This window comes from Anas platyrhynchos, chromosome 1, assembly GCF_047663525.1.
Source record: "Anas platyrhynchos isolate ZD024472 breed Pekin duck chromosome 1, IASCAAS_PekinDuck_T2T, whole genome shotgun sequence".
Classification (NCBI taxonomy): domain Eukaryota; kingdom Metazoa; phylum Chordata; class Aves; order Anseriformes; family Anatidae; genus Anas; species Anas platyrhynchos.
In genome coordinates this window covers 44203245-44226333 of record NC_092587.1, presented here as the reverse complement: position 1 = coordinate 44226333, position 23089 = coordinate 44203245, and the positions used below count along the sequence as shown (strand labels likewise).

At 43.8% G+C, this 23089-nt stretch overlaps 3 protein-coding genes and 1 long non-coding RNA gene across 11 annotated transcripts; 2 read left to right on the top strand and 2 right to left on the bottom strand.

The window, feature by feature from the left end:
* Positions 1-1487: 1487 nt before the first annotated feature.
* Positions 1488-9222, bottom strand: LOC113843028 (uncharacterized). The gene is made up of 3 exons (XR_005269448.2): positions 8516-9222; positions 2421-2511; positions 1488-2237 (listed from the first exon to the last, which is right to left on the bottom strand). It is a non-coding gene; the product is annotated as an uncharacterized lncRNA (long non-coding RNA).
* On the top strand, positions 3620-7488 carry SMCO3 (single-pass membrane protein with coiled-coil domains 3). 2 transcript variants are annotated; one of them, XM_027447444.3, is made up of 2 exons: positions 3620-3760; positions 5716-7488. In XM_027447444.3, exon 2 carries the CDS (start codon positions 5730-5732, stop codon positions 6405-6407), a length of 678 nt encoding a protein of 225 aa, XP_027303245.1. In that variant the 5' UTR covers positions 3620-3760; positions 5716-5729; the 3' UTR covers positions 6408-7488. The 2 variants fall into 2 exon arrangements, with proteins under 2 accessions (XP_027303245.1, XP_027303244.1); XM_027447443.3 differs by having other exon boundaries at positions 5713-7488.
* A 4275-nt stretch (positions 9223-13497) lies between the features above and the next one.
* LOC101799643 (single-pass membrane and coiled-coil domain-containing protein 3) lies at positions 13498-23050 on the bottom strand. 7 transcript variants are annotated; one of them, XR_011808314.1, is made up of 5 exons: positions 21017-23050; positions 20323-20540; positions 17221-17961; positions 16040-16155; positions 15254-15268 (listed from the first exon to the last, which is right to left on the bottom strand). XR_011808314.1 is itself a non-coding variant. In XM_072035916.1 (4 exons), the coding sequence occupies exon 4, from the start codon at positions 15249-15251 to the stop codon at positions 14574-14576; it is 678 nt and encodes a 225-aa protein (XP_071892017.1). In that variant the 5' UTR covers positions 15252-15268; positions 16040-16155; positions 17221-17961; positions 20323-20860; the 3' UTR covers positions 13498-14573. The 7 variants fall into 7 exon arrangements, 5 of the variants coding, with proteins under 5 accessions (XP_071892017.1, XP_027303240.1, XP_027303239.1 ...); XM_072035916.1 differs by lacking the exon at positions 21017-23050 and having other exon boundaries at positions 13498-15268; positions 20323-20860; XR_011808315.1 differs by lacking the exons at positions 15254-15268; positions 16040-16155 and adding an exon at positions 16164-16895.
* On the top strand, positions 19601-20383 carry C1H12orf60 (chromosome 1 C12orf60 homolog). The gene has a single exon (XM_005012147.6). It carries the CDS (start codon positions 19601-19603, stop codon positions 20381-20383), a length of 783 nt encoding a protein of 260 aa, XP_005012204.2.
* Positions 23051-23089: the final 39 nt, after the last annotated feature.

Genomic DNA, 23089 nt, shown 5'->3' with positions numbered 1-23089 from the left:
CAGCCTTTCCCCAGTACATGATCCCACACACCAAAGCCATATAATAGCTCTCATCTCAAACTGACTGTCTACAACTCACACGTAGAGGACAGAAGCATAAATCTTCCTTGAGACGTGAACTTAGCAGCAGAAGGTCACAGGAGGTGTCAGGCCTGTCTTCAGGTTCTATGTTTGCCTTTAGCATTTCTTTTGAAAAAGTCAGGCAGGTGATGTGTTCATAACAGTCCTCTAGTGGCTGATGAATATCCGTTGGTTATTTTACATTGAAATGAAGGAGAGCCTGTGGAACCCACTGCTCTCTTCATGGTTGTAGGATGTGACTGAAATGTATTTACCTGTCTTTTTGCTTCAATGCTCTGCAATGACTAATGTTGGAGGTTGAACTTCTATGTGTTTACTTACCAGTTTTGGGGCCTTAGATGCCCAAACTGGAACAGCTATGAAGTTCTTCCATCCCCAAAACATAACAATGTGGAAAAGATAAAGAACATTTTCTGCCTGCAAAATCCCCCTTCCAATATGCCTATCCTACTTCTTCACCCCTGGTTCCTCACCCCTTGGGCCTGGGCTGAGGCTACAGTCAGGAGACCAGCTGTGGTGATTTAACTTTGCAGTGGAGTCACCAGATAATTGAACTGAAACTCACTGATATGTTTCATAAATGACCCCTGAGTGGTAACACCTCTCAGTCACCCGTGAACTTGGCAGGAAGCTGTGTTCACCATCACCTCTCCAAAGTGGTAAGCAACAAGTTAGCGATCCAAATGAGACCTGAATATAAGAGGACTGCACAAGTCGCTGACCAGCTTATTAGTTAAAGGTAAGGATATTCAAAAGCACCTGGGTGAACTGCTCTACTCTCTGAGCAGCTCCATGAAAGCTTGGAGGTGCCATTCCCTTGGAAATCCTGTGGCAAGGAGTGCAGAACTTCAGGCACCTGAGCATTAGAAATGTAGATACCTAAGGAATGTGGGGGTCTTTTTTTGTTTGGTTGGTTGGTTGTTTTGGGTAGACTAAAAGGAGTAGCTTGAGTATCAGCATTGCAGGTACCAGATTTAGGCACATGCAATGGCAGAGACCATCATCGTCTAATATGTAGTAGCATGTTCTGTCCAACTGAACTACTGCTCCTGAAATCCTGAGGCGTATTTGTCCGCACAGTTAGAACAGATTTAATAACTATTTTACTATAAGCTTATTTTGTATCTCTATTTCACACCACATTTTTGTTGTTTTTGCTTTACCAGTGACTTCAAATAATTTACCAACAGACCTTTATTTTGATGCCTAGATGCTCGGAGATACGGAGTACAGATTTCAAAAAGAACTACAGAGAGAACCAGAAGCAGCTGCTGCAGATATGTGCTGTACGGACATGCTCAAACTTTCCTCAAACTTGCCATCGAGGGTTAAAGGAATCAAGATGAACTTCTAACACATCAGTACATGTGTTTTACTATTTCTGGGATGCAGGAATCCAGCCTTCTAGCCAAGCTATGGAATGCTTCACAAGGTGGCCTCAGCACTCTGCAAGCCTCCTCTAAGTAGTAAGCTGCTGTTTTCAGGCTTTTCTTTATGGTTCTCTGTCCTCGAAGGAGGGTCCGTATGAAAATTAAAGAGGAGGAGGGTAGAGAACAAAGTCTGAGCTGTTGTGATGTTTCACCTGAGGCGGATCCGCTTGCTGTGGTGGTTGGTGGCTCATTTTGTTGCAGCATCTTAGCAATATCAGCATAGCCCAAGAGAAGTTCTGATACATGGAGGGATAAAGCAGGTGAACTCAGTAACTGATGAACAGCAGCCTCTACTGTGTCAGGGAAATTATCTGTTTGTAAACTCATTCCAACATATATATACACCATGCTTCTTACAGCAAACCTATAATTTTTATAATGACCTTGTTTTGGTGCCACGTTGTCCTGCAAGGTGTCCATGGACTGAGTCATTCTAGAATAAAATGATGGGTCTATGCATCCATCATTATCATATCCCATTGTGGCTGTCATCTCTTTCAAAGCATTGATCAGGAGCTGCAGATTCTCTTTAATGCTAAAGTTTTCTTTTACTACCAAGATGGGGAATTCAGTGCCAAGATAATGATTGAGGATTTTGAATATTGTATTGGTTGAAGAGACATAGATGTATACTAAGTCATACAGATTCTCGCAGGCTGTAAAGATCCTTTCTTTATCATTCTGAAGACCGAGGCAGGCTAACATTTCCGGAGTGAGGGTTTGGCTCTGAAAAGGAAACAGAAGAAATCCAGGAGACAGGAAAGGGTGGATGGGTGGGGGAGTCAAAATATTTTCATCTAGAATGTTGCATTTCTGAAACTAGTATTACAAATTATCAAACTACCTGACCCTCCCTCCAGGCGTTCAGAGTTAGAAAAAGCTCTTTGTTAGCCTCTGAAGGGGTCTTACCAAGCAGGCCAGCAAAATATGGTGTAAACAGCTGCTAGTGTGGTTATTCTTGTGGATGCAGGAATTACAGATGTGACCTTCAGCATGTCATCTGAAAAGCAACAGAAGTAGTGTAAATGAATTATTCTCTCCTTTTTGATGTTTATTGGTAAATGTATGGAAGTCCTATCAAACAATCTACTTTACATCGTCCTTAGAAATATAACCCTTTGGTTTGTATGTACTGGTGTGTCTGCACAGAATTAAATGTATGCTGGGGAGGGGGAATGGACACAGCAGAGTCAAATGCATGAGTCATCTACATGCAACAGGCAAAGCAATTGAAGGCTGAGCAATGCAGTGTTTTCTCTCAGGCTAGTGCTTCCTGTGAAGTGACCCATGTCTGTCAGTTCACAAAGTGGCTAGACATTGCAAGAATTCCTTGAGAGGTGAAAGTGAAAAACATTCTCCTTGCCTTGGCTCTCTCTGCAGCTCTGAAGACAAGTGGGGTTTGGTCCTTTATTTCTGGGTTGACTACAATAGCTCATTTTTTCATGGGAAAAGAAGCTGGCAATTGCAGATTACTCATTTTATGCTTTATCTTGCACTTTCATCCTAGAACCACTCTCTCCTGAGGAGACAGCACTGGCAACCAGACGCCTGTGGGCAGGAGGCCCATCTTTTGAAGGATCAGAGCTTGGAAGAAGTCTAACCTGGATGAATGCAGAACTACAAGATTTTGTTTTGCTGGCACACATAAAGCCTGTACTGATTTCACTGTCAGTGCTAATTTTTGTATTTATGTGGGACTGTTCAACTTTTCTTCCATAATTCACAGGTGTACAAAACCAGTCATGACAACAATTCATTATTTCAAAAGCAGAAATAAAAATGTATAAATCCCTATATGAAACCAAATCTGGTACCCATACGAATGAAAAGTGCTTCCCAACATGTTTTATATCCTGAGAACAGCAAGTAATACCTTCCCCTTTCAGCCCTGGCTGCAGGTACCTGTGAAGGTACCTCTGTCATAGGCAGAGGTACATTCATGCTGTACTTGTTCTCTTCAGGAACAGGTGGCCTTAGGAGGAAATAAGAATTTTGAAGTAGCATCAAATAAACTGAGTTAAAATTGGAAGGAAGGGGAAACAAGGAAGAAAATGAGAAAAATCGGGGTAAACGTCACAGAATAAAATTGATGACAAGCAGGCAGGCAACAGGACCCAGCTGAAGCCCAGCTCTGGATTCCTAACTCATCAGATGCTGCTGGAAACCACCAGAGGAACACAGGGGAAAGAGGATGAGATCACTGTCCTGTACGCATTCATCCGATTGCAGGAGCACTCAGGCAAAAACAGGTAGGCAGTCTAAATGTTTAACTAGAAAATCCTCTGGGAAAAATCCCTGGGGAGCTCGAGAAATAAGCAGAAATACAGAAATATATGTGGTGTCTGCCTAACTGTAGAAAACAAATGTAAAAATTGGAAAAAGTGTTAATGTGAAGAGTAAGAGGCTGTTTTAGTTTTAAAGGACATAAAATCAACAGCAGTCATAGGAAGCTGAAAGAATGATTCAGACAGAATAGATGTTCCAAGTCTCTTCCACAGCTTTCTAGTATGTAGAATGTTCATTGACGTGCTGTTCCTTTTGGAATATTTTTTCTTCTCAATTTCTGCAAATGAGCATAAACAAATGGCCTTTCAACACAACATCACTGGAGTGGAAAGGATTAATGTAACACTGAGTCAGAGAGCAAGCCACCAACATCCCAGAGGCAGAGCTGATATGAAATTATACTGGCAGGGTTTTATGTCTCCTGAAAATCACAAACTTTTACTGCATACAAACTTTGCTTGCTCCAGCTTGAAGAAAGATGAGTTAAAGAGTTTATTCTCTTAACAGAGATGCAAGGTAAGCGGCTGAAAGAAAAGTACACTGCTGTGCAAAACACTGTGGAAAAAATATCCCTTCAGACTGGTTTGTATTTCAAAGCTGAGACTAAAAGCTGTCTAGAGGACTGCTGAAATCATTCTGTTTCTACAGTGATCTTGTTGGGGAGGGTGTGTTTGGTGAAATACAGCTGGGTCAGTGCCAGTTGATTTGCAGTTAGCAGATAATGCAAGAACTCCAGAGGACCAAAATGACACAAATGAATCTTTTAAGAAGAAAAATCTAGCTAGTCTCCTACACACAACTATTTGTACCTATAGCTGTGGTGTGTAGGCACCAAGAGCAAGAAAGGACTTATCTTGGAAAAACAGAAAGTAACGCATGAAGTTGGCCCAGATTTGCAATAAAAGGGTTGAGAAAATGAAAGTACCAACAAGAAACCAGTCATCCTACTCCTCCGTAATCTGCCCCTGTTGCAATGTAAGATGCACACATCTAAGTCAAAATCATGCTAAAGCATTTTTACTTTGCAGCTGGTGATGGGTTAAGAGAAAGTGGCACGGGGTTGATTATAGAAGCTTAGAGATGAGAAGTAACTCCACAACCACTGATAATTCAGTCACTTTGGATGCCGTATCTTGTCAGGCAGGTAATGCTTGACATTCACCAGTGAAAAAACAACGGGGATTCAATGACAGCATTAGAAAGGGATGTGATTAGGAATATTGAAAAAAGAATCAGTGAGGGAAAAGGGACTAAATATCAGGGAAGAAAACAGAGTTGGAGCTGTGTGTAAGGTGAAATAGGTTAGGATGCGTTTGGGATAGATAATTTTGCTTTTCTCTTTGAATTCCCAAATGTGAGTTGATTAGCATGCACACAAATGTCTTATATGGTAACATTTCCTCTTAAATGCAAGGAGTGGCTTTAAACACCCTTACACTGGTACAGACTGTGCACGCTCCACCAATCATCACAGTCATTTAAAAATTAGATGCCACTGACTGAAAAAAATGGGCTGATACAAAAGTGTCTCGGTAACAGGCCTCTCATTTCCACAGCTTATTTTAGACTTTGCTGACTAGATGAGCTTGTTCTGTTTTTTAGCGAACTAGTTCTGCTTCTACCATCCACAGTTTCCTAGGTGAAGAAAGACCCATGCTCATTGTAACAATATGCTAATTACATGTTTGTTATCTGTTTTTGTTGCTCTCATGTCTCATAAGGTCCTTTTGCAATCATTTGGCTAATGATATGAATCAATGTTTAAGATTTCTAGATTTACAAGCTGTTTTGGGATTTGATTTGCTGAGTATAAAAAGAATCAGTGGGGCAGGGACAAAACAGCTTACATTTCACTGCTTTTTAAGGGCTGGGACTATGGGTGTAAACAGTGAGAACTTTCTTTGATCTCTTGAAGTAGTTGACTTCTGAGGAATGGCGCTGAGCGACCTCCTTTATCCAGATAACCCCAAGAGACGACAAGAATTGATCCATCTGCACCAGGAATTGCTTGACTGCATGTCCATGAATTTCCACGCAACAAATGAGCTGGCTGGAGTTCTGAATACACACCTGGGATGTACTATTAGCCACATCAAGATGAGAGAGAGCAGCACTGTCAAGGAAAACTGTGACATTATCATTCAAGCGATGAGTGAGATTCAGCGTCAGGTACAGAAGATTGATAGTGACATGAAGGAGAAGCTAGAGCCTGTGCTATACCAGAAGCTGTATGACATCAAAGAGCCTGAACTGGAGAAAATTGCAATAGCCCATAGAGTTTTTTCCATCATTCTCGGAGAAGCAACTTCTACAGCTGGGATGGTAGCTATCAAGCTAATTGGCTCCAACCTTATAACTCTCACTGTTAGCAAACTCGTCAGCCTCCTTGCCCAGATCGGGGCATCCGTTCTTGGGGGAATCAGCATCACCATTCTTGGGCTCGGCATTGAAATGATCCTCCATGCCATCCTGGGAGCTGTGGAGAGGAATCAGCTTCTGGCTGCCGTGAGAAGCTATGAGGAGCATCTGGCTGAGTTTAAAGAAGCCTCAGAAAAATACCAGCGTGCCATACATGAAGTGACTTCTTCAGTCAGACAGCAGGTTCAGTGAAAGAAGTCAGTGTTCTCTTTCCTGCTGTGACAATGACTGCAGCAGCTACTTCTGCAGATTTGTTGTTGTTGTTGTTGTTTGTTTGTTTCATTACAGTAGGTCATCTTTGGATTTTTTTTTTTTTTTTTTTTTTTTTCTTATTAGTGGCAGCAGAGCAAAAGATGTGTCAGATCAGAGAACTGGCACAGAAATATGTTAATAGTGAACTAGCTTAAAGGTGCTCCTGGGAGGCAACAGTTTAAATACTTGGCACCTTTTCAGCTGTTTTCCAGAATGCATTGTAGATAACCTTGAAACGTTATTAGTAGCGGTGACAATAATATTCACCGCTGGAACAGTAGCGGTGAGAAGGTGTGATTTTTCTCTTACTGAGTTGCTTTGTCAAAACGACATCATGATGGGAGACAATTATTTCAACAAAGCATTCCATATCCTCATCTAGATGGTTCATCAGAACAGGTGCAGTTGCTAAACTCTCTTAATGTGGATTTGTTCTAAATCTGATAGGCTCAATTCCCTGTTCACAGAAGCGATGACAAGGACTAGCTGAAGCACATTTCCTGTCCCATTCCTGCCTCAGGAGCCAGCCAGAGATCTTTAAATAAAATCTAATGCCAGCAGATTAACAGACAAGAAAATCATGGGCCTACAGCCAAACACACACAACCTGGCCCCACAGTTGAGGGAAAGCAGCTGTAGAGCAGCAGGCGTGTCTGACTGTGAGTAACCTCTCATGCTCGGTATTGCCCTGCTCCTGCTCACCCACAGGTGAACGTTTCTGTGCACAGCTGCTGCTCTGTTTATTGACATGGCACCATGCACTTAAACAAGGGTTTGTAGGATTACAGCCCTATTAATGTGCTGAATTTGTTTTCAAGTCCTTTACAAGCCACCAATGCGGGACTGCCAAGAACATGCACAGATTCTTCTTTTTGCAGTGTGCCATCAAATGTCCTTATTTTGCAGATTTTAAAAAGAAAGCTAGAAGAACATGATTTGCTGTCAAGCTCTGATTTGCGTAGAATGCCTGTTTTTGTTTTGATCTTTGAAGAAAAAAATAATAAAAATATCTATTTTAAGAGCTCTCTTTCGTATACTATTTTTTTGTGGTTGTTGTCCCAAAGATCAATCTCAAACCAAATCGTGAAAAAGATTAAAATCTTCATTATACATGCAGTTTATCAATTCTTGTTTGTCTCCGTGATCGATTAATCTAGTAAAATAACAGTCAGTAGAATGTATAGATCCATTTTTAGTACCAGCTCCCCCCACACTAGAAGCATGTTCAAATTCACACGTACTTGTTAGTATTCAATATTATACGTTTATTTTAATAGCTAGACCGTGCCTGTGAAAATAAAGAGACGTGTGAGATTACATCAAAGAAGCTCTCCATTCCATTGTCTTCTTAACTATTCCCCCCTCCCCCCCCCCCCCCCCCGCCAGCCTCCTACGATTCCCATTCTAAATCATTATCTTCTGGCCCCTTTTTCTGTTGTGTTCATCTGCGAGGAAGCCACTAGATGGCAATGGGAATGCAGCTGCTGGCTCTCGAGCAGCTCTCACAGCCGCTAGGGACAAAGCCCAGGGCTCGGGAGCTTAGGGGGCTGAGAGGCCACGGCTGGAATGAAAACCAGGGACCAGCACAAGCTGCAGACTGGGCGATGTGGCTCAGGAGAGGCAATTCAGAGGAGACAAAAAGCATTTTCTGACCTAGACACAATGTTTGTGGTGACATGGTGACCTGAAACAGCTAGCTTCTATAAGACGTGACTTCTCCTTGCTCCTGACCCACATGGCACTCAGTTTAGGGGTATTTGTTTAGAAGCGAGCGATCAGCAGAAGCAGCAATACTTTGAGTGTTGGAGAGGCAGGAGTTCCTGGTTCCTGCTCACTTTCTGTGTGCAAATGTACATTCTAATTTAGGAAGAAAAAGCACAAGCTCAGTACGTGCCTGTGAGATTGCTAATCGCTGCCGTAGGAGAATAGTGGAGCCAAATAAAAACCAATCTATTGCAGTTTTCAGGCATTTTGAAAATAAATGCTAAGCAGTTTTGGGAAAGAAGGACATGGAATGAAGATCATAAATCCACGCAATTTGTATTTACCTTTTGATAGATCTTTGTTTCTGGTGGTCTTAAAAGAAAGACATCTTCCCTGAAAAAGCAGGTGTTAAGGTGTTATGTCCATGAGATGTTGGAAGATGTTGGTGGTGCTGGAGGCTGATGGTCTGCAGCCTTTTCTGCTTATGAGGTAGGCCGGAATCCTGAGCGAGGTGGGGCAGGCACCCATGACCTCACAGAAGGGTGTGTATGGCACCTTCCAGCCCCATGAGGCAGTTTTGAGATGAAAAACAAAACAAAACAAAACACTGATCTCCTTAAGAGCTTCCCAAACTCTTTCCCCCAACTCCAGCAATAAGAAAATCATGGGATTTGCTTGTGTTGCTGACAGTTCTGTTTTTCTTTTTACTTTGTTCTTGAACTCAGCGCAGCATGCATCCAACTGGCTAAATGAGAGAGGCCAGCAGGGCAGAATGAGTTCACCTCTCTGCTTCTGCTAGCTTACTGAAACACTGTCCCTCCAAACAGGATATACTTGCCTGCTTTTCCTAGTCCTCTGATCAGTCTTACACTTGATCTTCCATGGGTATCATAACCAGTCTGAGGCCAGGCTGCTGGCTCTTCTCCTCTAGACTCCTGGTGCTACTTCTCTGAGTGACAGAAGTATAAGGCAAGTGAGAACTATGGGGCAATATCACACTCCACATCAGCTCTGAGTCAGCAGTCACTCCTGGGAGAATGCAGCTACAGCTGCTCCAGACTCCCACAAACTTAGCAAATAGCTTCATTTCAAGTTTGTTAGCAGAAGCTTCAGCTCCTGTAGGAAAGCAGAGCTATCTAAATCTGTGCTTGCTTTTTTATTTTTATTTTCAATGTAGTAATTTCAATGTCATCAGTTTTCTTTAGTGTGATTTTCTTAATTTTTTTTTCCTTCTTCTTTTGTGTGATCATTTTTTTTGTGATCAAAGTTATTACCTCTGGACCAATTTTGTAAACACATCTCGTTTCCAGGTCAGGAAATTCCAGAAGAAGGGAGAGAAGTGGAGGAATATTCAGAAGAGGAGGAGGAGGAGGAAGACGACTCGGAGTCTGAGGAGACATCACAACAACAGCAGCAGCAACACAGTGAGGAAGCTCTTGCAGAGACTGGGTCTTCCACTGCAACCTCAGCGCAGCAGCAGCAACAGTCCTCCCAGTCTGTTGCTGCCAACCAGATACAGGCCCCTCCCATGCCTGGGCCACCTCCGCTAGGACCGCCTCCAGCCCCTCCACTGAGGCCCCCAGGACCACCCACTGGCCTTCCTCCTGGCCCTCCGCCAGGTGAATATTTGATCTGCTCTGAAGGCTGTAGGCTCTGGGTTGTACAGACATTGATTTGGTTTGGGAGGTTTGAAGCAGAGCATGTTGCACATGAAGTAGAGAAGCCCAGTGTGGTAATTGCTGAGGCCTGTGTGGTGTCTTCTATGGTCAGCGTATTGTTTTCTTCCCAATGTCTCTCCCACAGTTTGATTTCTGTTCTGTCCTAGAGGGGGAACCTTAAACGTCAAAACAGCTACTTAGTCAGTAATTTTGCTCTGTTCTACTCTTCAGGCCAGAAGCACAGTCAAATGCCTGACAGAAAACTTCTTTCATTTCTAGCTATTTAAATTCAGATAACCGTAACTCAGTAGCTGTTCCCAACTATTACTTCAATGCATGGAGAAGAGTCTTTCTCCAGGTTAGAGAAGATGGATGCACGAAATGGTGGAGTTCTCTATTCTTGGCAAGGCCAGGAAGGGGACCAGTAAAACCGCTGTATTGGACTTCCGGAGGGCTGACTTTGAGGTACCTGTACTGGTTGGTAGAGTCCCTTGGGAGGCGGTTCTGAAGGACAGAGGGGTCCAGGAAGGCTGGGCGCTCTTCAAGAGGGAAATCTTAATGGCGCAGTAGCAGTCTGTCCCCATGTGGCCAAAGATGGGCCAGCTGGGAAGAAGACCAGCCTGGCTGAACAGAGAATTGTGGCTTGAGCTTAGGAGAAAAAAGAGGGTTTATAATTTTTGGAAAAGTGGACAGGCCACTAGGGAGGACTATAAGGATGTTGCGAGGCTGTGCAGGGACAAAATTAGACAGGACAAAGCTCATCTGGAGCTCAATCTGGCTACTGCCGTTAAAGATAACAAAAAATATTTTTATAAATACATCAACACAAAAAGGAGGACTAAGGAGAATCTCCATCCTTTACTGGATGCGGGGGGAAACTTAGTTACAAGAGATGAGGAAAAGGTGGAGGTGCTTAATGCCTTCTTCACCTCAGTCTTTAGCGGCAATACCGGTTGTTCTCTGGATACCCAGTACCCTGAGCTGGGCTGCACCGATGGGCTGAGGTCAACTGCATGAAGTTCAACAAGGCCAAGTGCCGGGTCCTGCACCTGGGGCACAACAACCCCAAGCAGTGCTACAGTCTGGGAGATGAGTGGTTGGAGAGCTGCCAGGCAGAGAAGGACCTGGGAGTGATGGTGGACAGTCGGCTGAATATGAGCCAGCAGTGTGCTCAGGTGGCCAAGAAGGCCAACGGCATCCTGGCTTGTATCAGAAACAGCGTGACCAGCAGGGCTAGGGAGGTGATCGTCGCCCTGTACTCGGCTCTGGTGAGGCCGCACCTCGAGTACTGTGTTCAGTTCTGGGCCCCTCGCTACAAGAAGGACATGGAGGTGCTTGAGCGGGTCCAGAGAAGGGCGACGAAGCTGGTGAGGGGCCTGGAGAACAAGTCCTACGAGGAGCGGCTGAGGGAGCTGGGCTTGTTCAGCCTGGAGAAGAGGAGGCTCAGGGGCGACCTTATTGCTCTCTACAGGTACCTTAAAGGAGGCTGTAGCGAGGTGGGGGTTGGCCTGTTCTCCCACGTGCCTGGTGACAGGACGAGGGGGAATGGGCTTAAGTTGCCCCAGGGGAGTTTTAGGTTAGATGTTAGGAAGAACTTCTTTACTGAAAGGGTTGTTGACATTGGAACGGGCTGCCCAGGGAGGTGGTGGAGTCATCATCCCTGGAAGTCTTTAAAAGACGTTTAGATGTAGAGCTTAGGGATATGGTTTAGTGGGGACTGTTAGTGTTAGGTTAGAGGTTGGACTCGAAGATCTTGAGGTCTCTTCCAACCTAGAAATTCTGTGATTCTGTGAAAACAACAGACAGAGCAGAGGGGAAATGCATAAGGACGTATGGCGGGACTGTACAGTATCACCAGAGCGGTAAATTGCTCAGGTTTTGCAGGCTGCCCACTCCTCACAGGGGCTGGGTCTCTTCTCACCGTACTGGGCTCAGTGGGTAAAGTGTTACTGCAGCAGTTACTGCTGACTCAGAGCTGATGTGGAGTGTGATATTGCCCCATAGTTCTCACTTGCCTTATACTTCTGTCACTCAGAGAAGTAGCACCAGGAGTCTAGAGGAGAAGAGCCAGCAGCCTGGCCTCAGACTGGTTATGATACCCATGGAAGATCAAGTGTAAGACTGATCAGAGGACTAGGAAAAGCAGGCAAGTATATCCTGTTTGGAGGGACAGTGTTTCAGTAAGCTAGCAGAAGCAGAGAGGTGAACTCATTCTGCCCTGCTGGCCTCTCTCATTTAGCCAGTTGGATGCATGCTGCGCTGAGTTCAAGAACAAAGTAAAAAGAAAAACAGAACTGTCAGCAACACAAGCAAATCCCATGATTTTCTTATTGCTGGAGTTGGGGGAAAGAGTTTGGGAAGCTCTTAAGGAGATCAGTGTTTTGTTTTGTTTTGTTTTTCATCTCAAAACTGCCTCATGGGGCTGGAAGGTGCCATACACACCCTTCTGTGAGGTCATGGGTGCCTGCCCCACCTCGCTCAGGATTCCGGCCTACCTCATAAGCAGAAAAGGCTGCAGACCATCAGCCTCCAGCACCACCAACATCTTCCAACATCTCATGGACATAACACCTTAACACCTGCTTTTTCAGGGAAGATGTCTTTCTTTTAAGACCACCAGAAACAAAGATCTATCAAAAGGTAAATACAAATTGCGTGGATTTATGATCTTCATTCCATGTCCTTCTTTCCCAAAACTGCTTAGCATTTATTTTCAAAATGCCTGAAAACTGCAATAGATTGGTTTTTATTTGGCTCCACTATTCTCCTACGGCAGCGATTAGCAATCTCACAGGCACGTACTGAGCTTGTGCTTTTTCTTCCTAAATTAGAATGTACATTTGCACACAGAAAGTGAGCAGGAACCAGGAACTCCTGCCTCTCCAACACTCAAAGTATTGCTGCTTCTGCTGATCGCTCGCTTCTAAACAAATACCCCTAAACTGAGTGCCATGTGGGTCAGGAGCAAGGAGAAGTCACGTCTTATAGAAGCTAGCTGTTTCAGGTCACCATGTCACCACAAACATTGTGTCTAGGTCAGAAAATGCTTTTTGTCTCCTCTGAATTGCCTCTCCTGAGCCACATCGCCCAGTCTGCAGCTTGTGCTGGTCCCTGGTTTTCATTCCAGCCGTGGCCTCTCAGCCCCCTAAGCTCCCGAGCCCTGGGCTTTGTCCCTAGCGGCTGTGAGAGCTGCTCGAGAGCCAGCAGCTGCATTCCCATTGCCATCTAGTGGCTTCCTCGCAGATGAACACAACAGAAAAAGGGGCCAGAAGATAATGATTTAGAATGGGAATCGTAGGAGGCTGGCGGGGGGGGGGGGGGGGGGAGGGGGGAATAGTTAAGAAGACAATGGAATGGAGAGCTTCTTTGATGTAATCTCACACGTCTCTTTATTTTCACAGGCACGGTCTAGCTATTAAAATAAACGTATAATATTGAATACTAACAAGTACGTGTGAATTTGAACATGCTTCTAGTGTGGGGGGAGCTGGTACTAAAAATGGATCTATACATTCTACTGACTGTTATTTTACTAGATTAATCGATCACGGAGACAAACAAGAATTGATAAACTGCATGTATAATGAAGATTTTAATCTTTTTCACGATTTGGTTTGAGATTGATCTTTGGGACAACAACCACAAAAAAATAGTATACGAAAGAGAGCTCTTAAAATAGATATTTTTATTATTTTTTTCTTCAAAGATCAAAACAAAAACAGGCATTCTACGCAAATCAGAGCTTGACAGCAAATCATGTTCTTCTAGCTTTCTTTTTAAAATCTGCAAAATAAGGACATTTGATGGCACACTGCAAAAAGAAGAATCTGTGCATGTTCTTGGCAGTCCCGCATTGGTGGCTTGTAAAGGACTTGAAAACAAATTCAGCACATTAATAGGGCTGTAATCCTACAAACCCTTGTTTAAGTGCATGGTGCCATGTCAATAAACAGAGCAGCAGCTGTGCACAGAAACGTTCACCTGTGGGTGAGCAGGAGCAGGGCAATACCGAGCATGAGAGGTTACTCACAGTCAGACACGCCTGCTGCTCTACAGCTGCTTTCCCTCAACTGTGGGGCCAGGTTGTGTGTGTTTGGCTGTAGGCCCATGATTTTCTTGTCTGTTAATCTGCTGGCATTAGATTTTATTTAAAGATCTCTGGCTGGCTCCTGAGGCAGGAATGGGACAGGAAATGTGCTTCAGCTAGTCCTTGTCATCGCTTCTGTGAACAGGGAATTGAGCCTATCAGATTTAGAACAAATCCACATTAAGAGAGTTTAGCAACTGCACCTGTTCTGATGAACCATCTAGATGAGGATATGGAATGCTTTGTTGAAATAATTGTCTCCCATCATGATGTCGTTTTGACAAAGCAACTCAGTAAGAGAAAAATCACACCTTCTCACCGCTACTGTTCCAGCGGTGAATATTATTGTCACCGCTACTAATAACGTTTCAAGGTTATCTACAATGCATTCTGGAAAACAGCTGAAAAGGTGCCAAGTATTTAAACTGTTGCCTCCCAGGAGCACCTTTAAGCTAGTTCACTATTAACATATTTCTGTGCCAGTTCTCTGATCTGACACATCTTTTGCTCTGCTGCCACTAATAAGAAAAAAAAAATAAAATAAAAAAATCCAAAGATGACCTACTGTAATGAAACAAACAAACAACAACAACAACAAATCTGCAGAAGTAGCTGCTGCAGTCATTGTCACAGCAGGAAAGAGAACACTGACTTCTTTCACTGAACCTGCTGTCTGACTGAAGAAGTCACTTCATGTATGGCACGCTGGTATTTTTCTGAGGCTTCTTTAAACTCAGCCAGATGCTCCTCATAGCTTCTCACGGCAGCCAGAAGCTGATTCCTCTCCACAGCTCCCAGGATGGCATGGAGGATCATTTCAATGCCGAGCCCAAGAATGGTGATGCTGATTCCCCCAAGAACGGATGCCCCGATCTGGGCAAGGAGGCTGACGAGTTTGCTAACAGTGAGAGTTATAAGGTTGGAGCCAATTAGCTTGATAGCTACCATCCCAGCTGTAGAAGTTGCTTCTCCGAGAATGATGGAAAAAACTCTATGGGCTATTGCAATTTTCTCCAGTTCAGGCTCTTTGATGTCATACAGCTTCTGGTATAGCACAGGCTCTAGCTTCTCCTTCATGTCACTATCAATCTTCTGTACCTGACGCTGAATCTCACTCATCGCTTGAATGATAATGTCACAGTTTTCCTTGACAGTGCTGCTCTCTCTCATCTTGATGTGGCTAATAGTACATCCCAGGTGTGTATTCAGAACTCCAGCCAGCTCATTTGTTGCGTGGAAATTCATGGACATGCAGTCAAGCAATTCCTGGTGCAGATGGATCAATTCTTGTCGTCTCTTGGGGTTATCTGGATAAAGGAGGTCGCTCAGCGCCATTCCTCAGAAGTCAACTACTTCAAGAGATCAAAGAAAGTTCTCACTGTTTACACCCATAGTCCCAGCCCTTAAAAAGCAGTGAAATGTAAGCTGTTTTGTCCCTGCCCCACTGATTCTTTTTATACTCAGCAAATCAAATCCCAAAACAGCTTGTAAATCTAGAAATCTTAAACATTGATTCATATCATTAGCCAAATGATTGCAAAAGGACCTTATGAGACATGAGAGCAACAAAAACAGATAACAAACATGTAATTAGCATATTGTTACAATGAGCATGGGTCTTTCTTCACCTAGGAAACTGTGGATGGTAGAAGCAGAACTAGTTCGCTAAAAAACAGAACAAGCTCATCTAGTCAGCAAAGTCTAAAATAAGCTGTGGAAATGAGAGGCCTGTTACCGAGACACTTTTGTATCAGCCCATTTTTTTCAGTCAGTGGCATCTAATTTTTAAATGACTGTGATGATTGGTGGAGCGTGCACAGTCTGTACCAGTGTAAGGGTGTTTAAAGCCACTCCTTGCATTTAAGAGGAAATGTTACCATATAAGACATTTGTGTGCATGCTAATCAACTCACATTTGGGAATTCAAAGAGAACAGCAAAATTATCTATCCCAAACGCATCCTAACCTATTTCACCTTACACACAGCTCCAACTCTGTTTTCTTCCCTGATATTTAGTCCCTTTTCCCTCACTGATTCTTTTTTCAATATTCCTAATCACATCCCTTTCTAATGCTGTCATTGTATCCCCGTTGTTTTTTCACTGGTGAATGTCAAGCATTACCTGCCTGACAAGATACGGCATCCAAAGTGACTGAATTATCAGTGGTTGTGGAGTTACTTCTCATCTCTAAGCTTCTATAATCAACCCCGTGCCACTTTCTCTTAACCCATCACCAGCTGCAAAGTAAAAATGCTTTAGCATGATTTTGACTTAGATGTGTGCATCTTACATTGCAACAGGGGCAGATTACGGAGGAGTAGGATGACTGGTTTCTTGTTGGTACTTTCATTTTCTCAACCCTTTTATTGCAAATCTGGGCCAACTTCATGCGTTACTTTCTGTTTTTCCAAGATAAGTCCTTTCTTGCTCTTGGTGCCTACACACCACAGCTATAAGTACAAATAGTTGTGTGTAGGAGACTAGCTAGATTTTTCTTCTTAAAAGATTCATTTGTGTCATTTTGGTCCTCTGGAGTTCTTGCATTATCTGCTAACTGCAAATCAACTGGCACTGACCCAGCTGTATTTCACCAAACACACCCTCCCCAACAAGATCACTGTAGAAACAGAATGATTTCAGCAGTCCTCTAGACAGCTTTTAGTCTCAGCTTTGAAATACAAACCAGTCTGAAGGGATATTTTTTCCACAGTGTTTTGCACAGCAGTGTACTTTTCTTTCTGCCGCTTACCTTGCATCTCTGTTAAGAGAATAAACTCTTTAACTCATCTTTCTTCAAGCTGGAGCAAGCAAAGTTTGTATGCAGTAAAAGTTTGTGATTTTCAGGAGACATAAAACCCTGCCAGTATAATTTCATATCAGCTCTGCCTCTGGGATGTTGGTGGCTTGCTCTCTGACTCAGTGTTACATTAATCCTTTCCACTCCAGTGATGTTGTGTTGAAAGGCCATTTGTTTATGCTCATTTGCAGAAATTGAGAAGAAAAAATATTCCAAAAGGAACAGCACGTCAATGAACATTCTACATACTAGAAAGCTGTGGAAGAGACTTGGAACATCTATTCTGTCTGAATCATTCTTTCAGCTTCCTATGACTGCTGTTGATTTTATGTCCTTTAAAACTAAAACAGCCTCTTACTCTTCACATTAACACTTTCTCCAATTTTTACATTTGTTTTCTACAGTTAGGCAGACACCACATATATTTCTGTATTTCTGCTTATTTCTCGAGCTCCCCAGGGATTTTTCCCAGAGGATTTTCTAGTTAAACATTTAGACTGCCTACCTGTTTTTGCCTGAGTGCTCCTGCAATCGGATGAATGCGTACAGGACAGTGATCTCATCCTCTTTCCCCTGTGTTCCTCTGGTGGTTTCCAGCAGCATCTGATGAGTTAGGAATCCAGAGCTGGGCTTCAGCTGGGTCCTGTTGCCTGCCTGCTTGTCATCAATTTTATTCTGTGACGTTTACCCCAATTTTTCTCATTTTCTTCCTTGTTTCCCCTTCCTTCCAATTTTAACTCAGTTTATTTGATGCTACTTCAAAATTCTTATTTCCTCCTAAGACCACCTGTTCCTGAAAAGAACAAGTACAGCATGAATGTGTCTGCCTATGACAGAGGTACCTTCACAGGTACCTGCAGCCAGGGCTGAAAGGGGAAGGTATTACTTGCTGTTCTCAGGATATAAAACATGTTGGGAAGCACTTTTCATTCGTATGGGTACCAGATTTGGTTTCATATAGGGATTTATACATTTTTATTTCTGCTTTTGAAATAATGAATTGTTGTCATGACTGGTTTTGTACACCTGTGAATTGTGGAAGAAAAGTTGAACAGTCCCACATAAATACAAAAAAATAGCACTGACAGTGAAATCAGTACAGGCTTTATGTGTGCCAGCAAAACAAAATCTCGTAGTTCTGCATTCATCCAGGTTAGACTTCTTCCAAGCTCTGATCCTTCAAAAGATGGGCCTCCTGCCCACAGGCATCTGGTTGCCAGTGTTGTCTCCTCAGGAGAGAGTGGTTCTAAGATGAAAGTGCAAGATAAAGCATAAAATGAGTAATCTGCAATTGCCAGCTTCTTTTCCCATGAAAAAATGAGCTATTGTAGTCAACCCAGAAATAGAGGACCAAACCCCACTTGTCTTCAGAGCTGTAGACATGTGAAGATGAGCTATGAGAGATCAGTAGTCATTTAACTACAACTATTACATGTCTGCAATGATCAGTTAGTTGCTCACAGCTTTTTCCCATCTGTGACTCCTGTTATTAACTGAGAATGTCATGTAGTCCTTAAATACTTCTTCAAATACAGGACTGAAATGAATTCATCAGGCTGGCAACGGTCAGTGACACATCCTGTAGTTTGGAAGCCAGTTTTAGATTCTCAAGGTTAGCGATGGGTGCCAATTCTCTTCTGAGTCTCTATCTATCCTTTGGAACATGACTGAAAATCTTTTAAACAATAGTCAAGCAGTTTTGTTCCTGCTTTACTCCAGTTCTTTAAGGAAGATAAATAGCTGTTGCTGCAGATCTTTATGAAGTCTGGGGAAAGGACTTTGTCTGAAGTGTCTCTCACCCTTCTTTGGTGCAATTCCCCAGGTTCTTTCCTCTGGTGCTCTGAGAGTGGAAGAAGATGTGGAGTCCCAGAGACAGCTCTGGATGAACAACGGTGGATACTGAAAAAAAATTTTGCTATTTCATATGATTTCATACCACTTGCTTCATGGGAAGGGAAAGAAGGAAGAGGCAAAGAGTTGAGCTGCATACTGAGAGAAAAGCCTTAAAGAGTATGAAGTGGGATGGAGCTGGTAAAATTTGTCTGATGCAACCAGTCTGTCTTCCCAGGGCTCTAGCAGAGACAAAGACAATATCGGAAGCAGTCCCTCAGCAGCATGTTGTCCCAGGACTGTGCCGGCAGTTGGCCTTGGGAGTTGGCCTTGGCCTCTTAGGTGTAAGCAGAAGAGCAGAACTTGCTTGGTAGTCAGAACGGTAGCAAGAGAGGAGCCAAGACAAGGAGAATGTTTTTCACTTCCAACTCTCAAGGAATGCTCGCAATGTCTAGCCACTGTGTGAACTGATAGACATGGGTCACAGGAAGCACTAGCCTGAGAAAAAACACTGCATTGCTCAGCCTTCAATTGCTTTGCCTGTTGCATGTAGATGACTCACGCATTTGACTCTGCTGTGTCCATTCCCCCTCCCCAGAATACATTTAATTCTGTGCAGACACACCAGTACATACAAACCAAAGGGTTATATTTCTAAGGACGATGTAAAGTAGATTGTTTGATAGGACTTCCATACATTTACCAATAAACATCAAAAAGGAGAGAATAATTCATTTACACTACTTCTGTTGCTTTTCAGATGACATGCTGAAGGTCACATCTGTAATTCCTGCATCCACAAGAATAACTACACTAGCAGCTGTTTACACCATATTTTGCTGGCCTGCTTGGTAAGACCCCTTCAGAGGCTAACAAAGAGCTTTTTCTAACTCTGAACGCCTGGAGGGAGGGTCAGGTAGTTTGATAATTTGTAATACTAGTTTCAGAAACGTAACATTCTAGATGAAAATATTTTGACTCCCCCACCCATCCACCCTTTCCTGTCTCCTGGATTTCTTCTGTTTCCTTTTCAGAGCCAAACCCTCACTCCGGAAATGTTAGCCTGCCTCGGTCTTCAGAGTGATAAAGAAAGGATCGTTAAGGCCTGCGAGAATCTGTATGGCTTAGTATACATCTATGTCTCTTCAACCAATACAATATTCGAAATCCTCAATCATTATCTTGGCACTGAACTCCCCATCTTGGCAGTAAAAGAAAACTTTAGCATTAAAGAGAATCTGCAGCTCCTGATCAGTGCTTTGAAAGATATGAAAGCCACAATGGGATATGATGAAAATGGAAGCGTAAGCCCATCATTTTATTCTAGAATTGCTGAACCGTTCAACACTTTGCAGGAGAACGTGGCTACAGTAAAAGGTCTTTATAATAATTATAAGGGGGTTGTAGGAAGCATGGTGTGTGCATTTGTTGGAGTGATGTTACAAAGAGATAATTTCCCTGAAACAGTAGAGGCTGCTGTTCATCAGTTACTGAGTTCACCTGCTTTATCCCTCCATGTATCAGAACTTCTCTTGGACTATGCTGATATTGCTAAAATGCTGCAACAAAATGAGCCACCAACCACCACAGCAAGCGGATCCGCCTCAGGTGAAACATCACAACAGCTCAGATTTCGTTCTCTACCCTCCTCCTCTTTAATTTTCATACGGACCCTCCTTCGAGGACAGAGAACCATAAAGAAAAGCCTGAAAACAGCAGCTGAATACTTAGAGGAGGCTTGCAGAGTGCTGAGGCCACCTTGTGAAGCATTCCATACCTTTGTTAAAATCCTGGATTCCTGCATCCCAGCAATAGCAGAAAACTTGCAAGCTCCATAAATGTACTGATGTGTTAGAAGTTCATCTTGATTCCTTTAACCCTCGATGGCAAGTTTGAGGAAAGTTTGAGCATGTCCGTACAGCACATATCTGCAGTAGCTGCTTCTGGTTCTCTCTGTAGTTCTTTTTGAAATCTGTACTCCGTATCTCCGAGCATCTAGGCATCAAAATAAAGGTCTGTTGGTAAATTATTTGAAGTCACTGGTAAAGCAAAAACAACAAAAATGTGGTGTGAAATAGAGATACAAAATAAGCTTATAGTAAAATAGTTCTGTATTAAATCTGTTCTAACTGTGCGGACAAATACGCCTCAGGATTTCAGGAGCAGTAGTTCAGCTGGACAGAACATGCTACTACATATTAGACGATGATGGTCTCTGCCATTGCATAGGCCTAAATCTGGTACCTGCAATGCTGATACTCAAGCTACTCCTTTTAGTCTACCCAAAACAACCAACCAACCAAACAAAAAAAAGACCCCCACATTCCTTAGGTATCTACATTTCTAATGCTCAGGTGCCTGAAGTTCTGCACTCCTTGCCACAGGATTTCCAAGGGAATGGCACCTCCAAGCTTTCATGGAGCTGCTCAGAGAGTAGAGCAGTTCACCCAGGTGCTTTTGAATATCCTTACCTTTAACTAATAAGCTGGTCAGCGACTTGTGCAGTCCTCTTATATTCAGATCTCATTTGGATCGCTAACTTGTTGCTTACCACTTTGGAGAGGTGATGGTGAACACAGCTTCCTGCCAAGTTCACGGGTGACTGAGAGGTGTTACCACTCAGGGGTCATTTATGAAACATATCAGTGAGTTTCAGTTCAATTATCTGGTGACTCCACTGCAAAGTCAAATCACCACAGCTGGTCTCCTGACTGTAGCCTCAGCCCAGGCCCAAGGGGTGAGGAACCAGGGGTGAAGAAGTAGGATAGGCATATTGGAAGGGGGATTTTGAAGGCAGAAAACCTTCTTTATCTTTTCCCCATTGTTATGTTTTGGGGATGGAAGAACTTCATAGCTGTTCCAGTTTGGGCATCTAAGGCCCCAAAACTGGTAAGTAAACATGTAGAAGTTAAACCCCCAACATCAGTCATTGCAGAGCATTGAAGCAAAAAGACAGGTAAATACATTTCAGTCACATCCAACATGTGACTGAGTTCATGGGTAAAAGAACAATCCCATCAGGTACAACTAACGATCCTCAACACAATCTTGAAAGGTGTTCTAATACCAACCAGCTGTCAGATTAAATAGACATGTAAGTCTCCAAAAAAGGCAAGAGGTGTAGAGTGAAAGTTTCTTGGTTATAGTCAAATATAAGAATCACAGAATCACAGAATCACAAAATTTCTAGATTGGAAAAGACCTCAAGATCATCGAGTCCAACCTCTGACCTAACACTAACAGTCGCCATTAAACCATATCCCTAAGCTCTACATCTAAACGTCTTTTAAAGACTTCCAGGGATGGTGACTCCACCACCTCCCTGGGCAGCCTGTTCCAGTGTCTAACAACCCTTTCAGTGAAGAAGTTCTTCCTAACATCTAACCTAAAACTCCCCTGGGGCAACTTAAGCCCATTCCCCCTCGTCCTGTCACCAGTCACGTGGGAGAACAGGCCAACCCCCACCTCGCTACAGCCTCCTTTAAGGTATCTGTAGAGAGCGATAAGGTCACCCCTGAGCCTCCTCTTCTCTAGGCTGAACAAGCCCAGCTCCTTCAGCCGCTCCTCATAGGACTTGCTCTCCAGGCCCCTCACCAGCTTCGTCGCCCTTCTTTGGACCCGCTCAAGCACCTCGATGTCCTTCTTGTAGCGAGGGGCCCAAAACTGAACACAGTACTCGAGGTGCGGCCTCACCAGAGCCGAGTACAGGGGGACGATCACCTCCCTAGCCCTGCTGGTCACGCTGTTTCTGATACAAGCCAGGATGCCGTTGGCCTTCTTGGCCACCTGAGCACACTGCTGGCTCATATTCAGCCGACTGTCCACCATCACTCCCAGGTCCTTCTCTGCCTGGCAGCTCTCCAACCACTCATCTCCCAGCCTGTAGCTCTGCTTGGGGTTATTGCGCCCCAGGTGCAGGACCCGGCACTTGGCCTTGTTGAACTTCATGCAGTTGACCTCAGCCCATCGGTGCAGCCTATCCAGATCCTCCTGCAGAGCCTTCCTACCCTCGAGCAGATCGACACACGCACCTAGCTTGGTGTCATCTGCAAAGTTACTGAGGGTGCACTCAATGCCCTCGTCCAGATCATTGATGAAGACATTAAAGAGGACCGGCCCCAGCACCGAGCCCTGGGGAACGCCACTAGTGACTGGCCTCCAACTGGACTTGACTCCATTTACCACGACTCTTTGGGCCCGGCTATCCAGCCAGTTTCTAACCCAACGAAGCATTTTGAACAAAGATTAAGAATTAAAACTGTATTATGTGCACGTTCTAGATAAGAACAACTCCAACGAGGAAAAGAAAGTGGAAAACAGGCAAAATGAGTCTAAGTTGGTCTGAAACCTATGTAGGAAGATTGTTAGAAACAAAATCTGTACTGCAACAAATTACTCTCAGTAGCAGGACCAACATAAGAGAGCAGCTCCCCCCCCTCCCCCCCCCCCCCAAAACGGCCGCCCCTAACGGCCGCCAGCCCCGCCCCTGCTCCGCCCCGCCCAGCCCAACCATAGAGTCGCGGGACCATAGAGTCGCGGCGGGC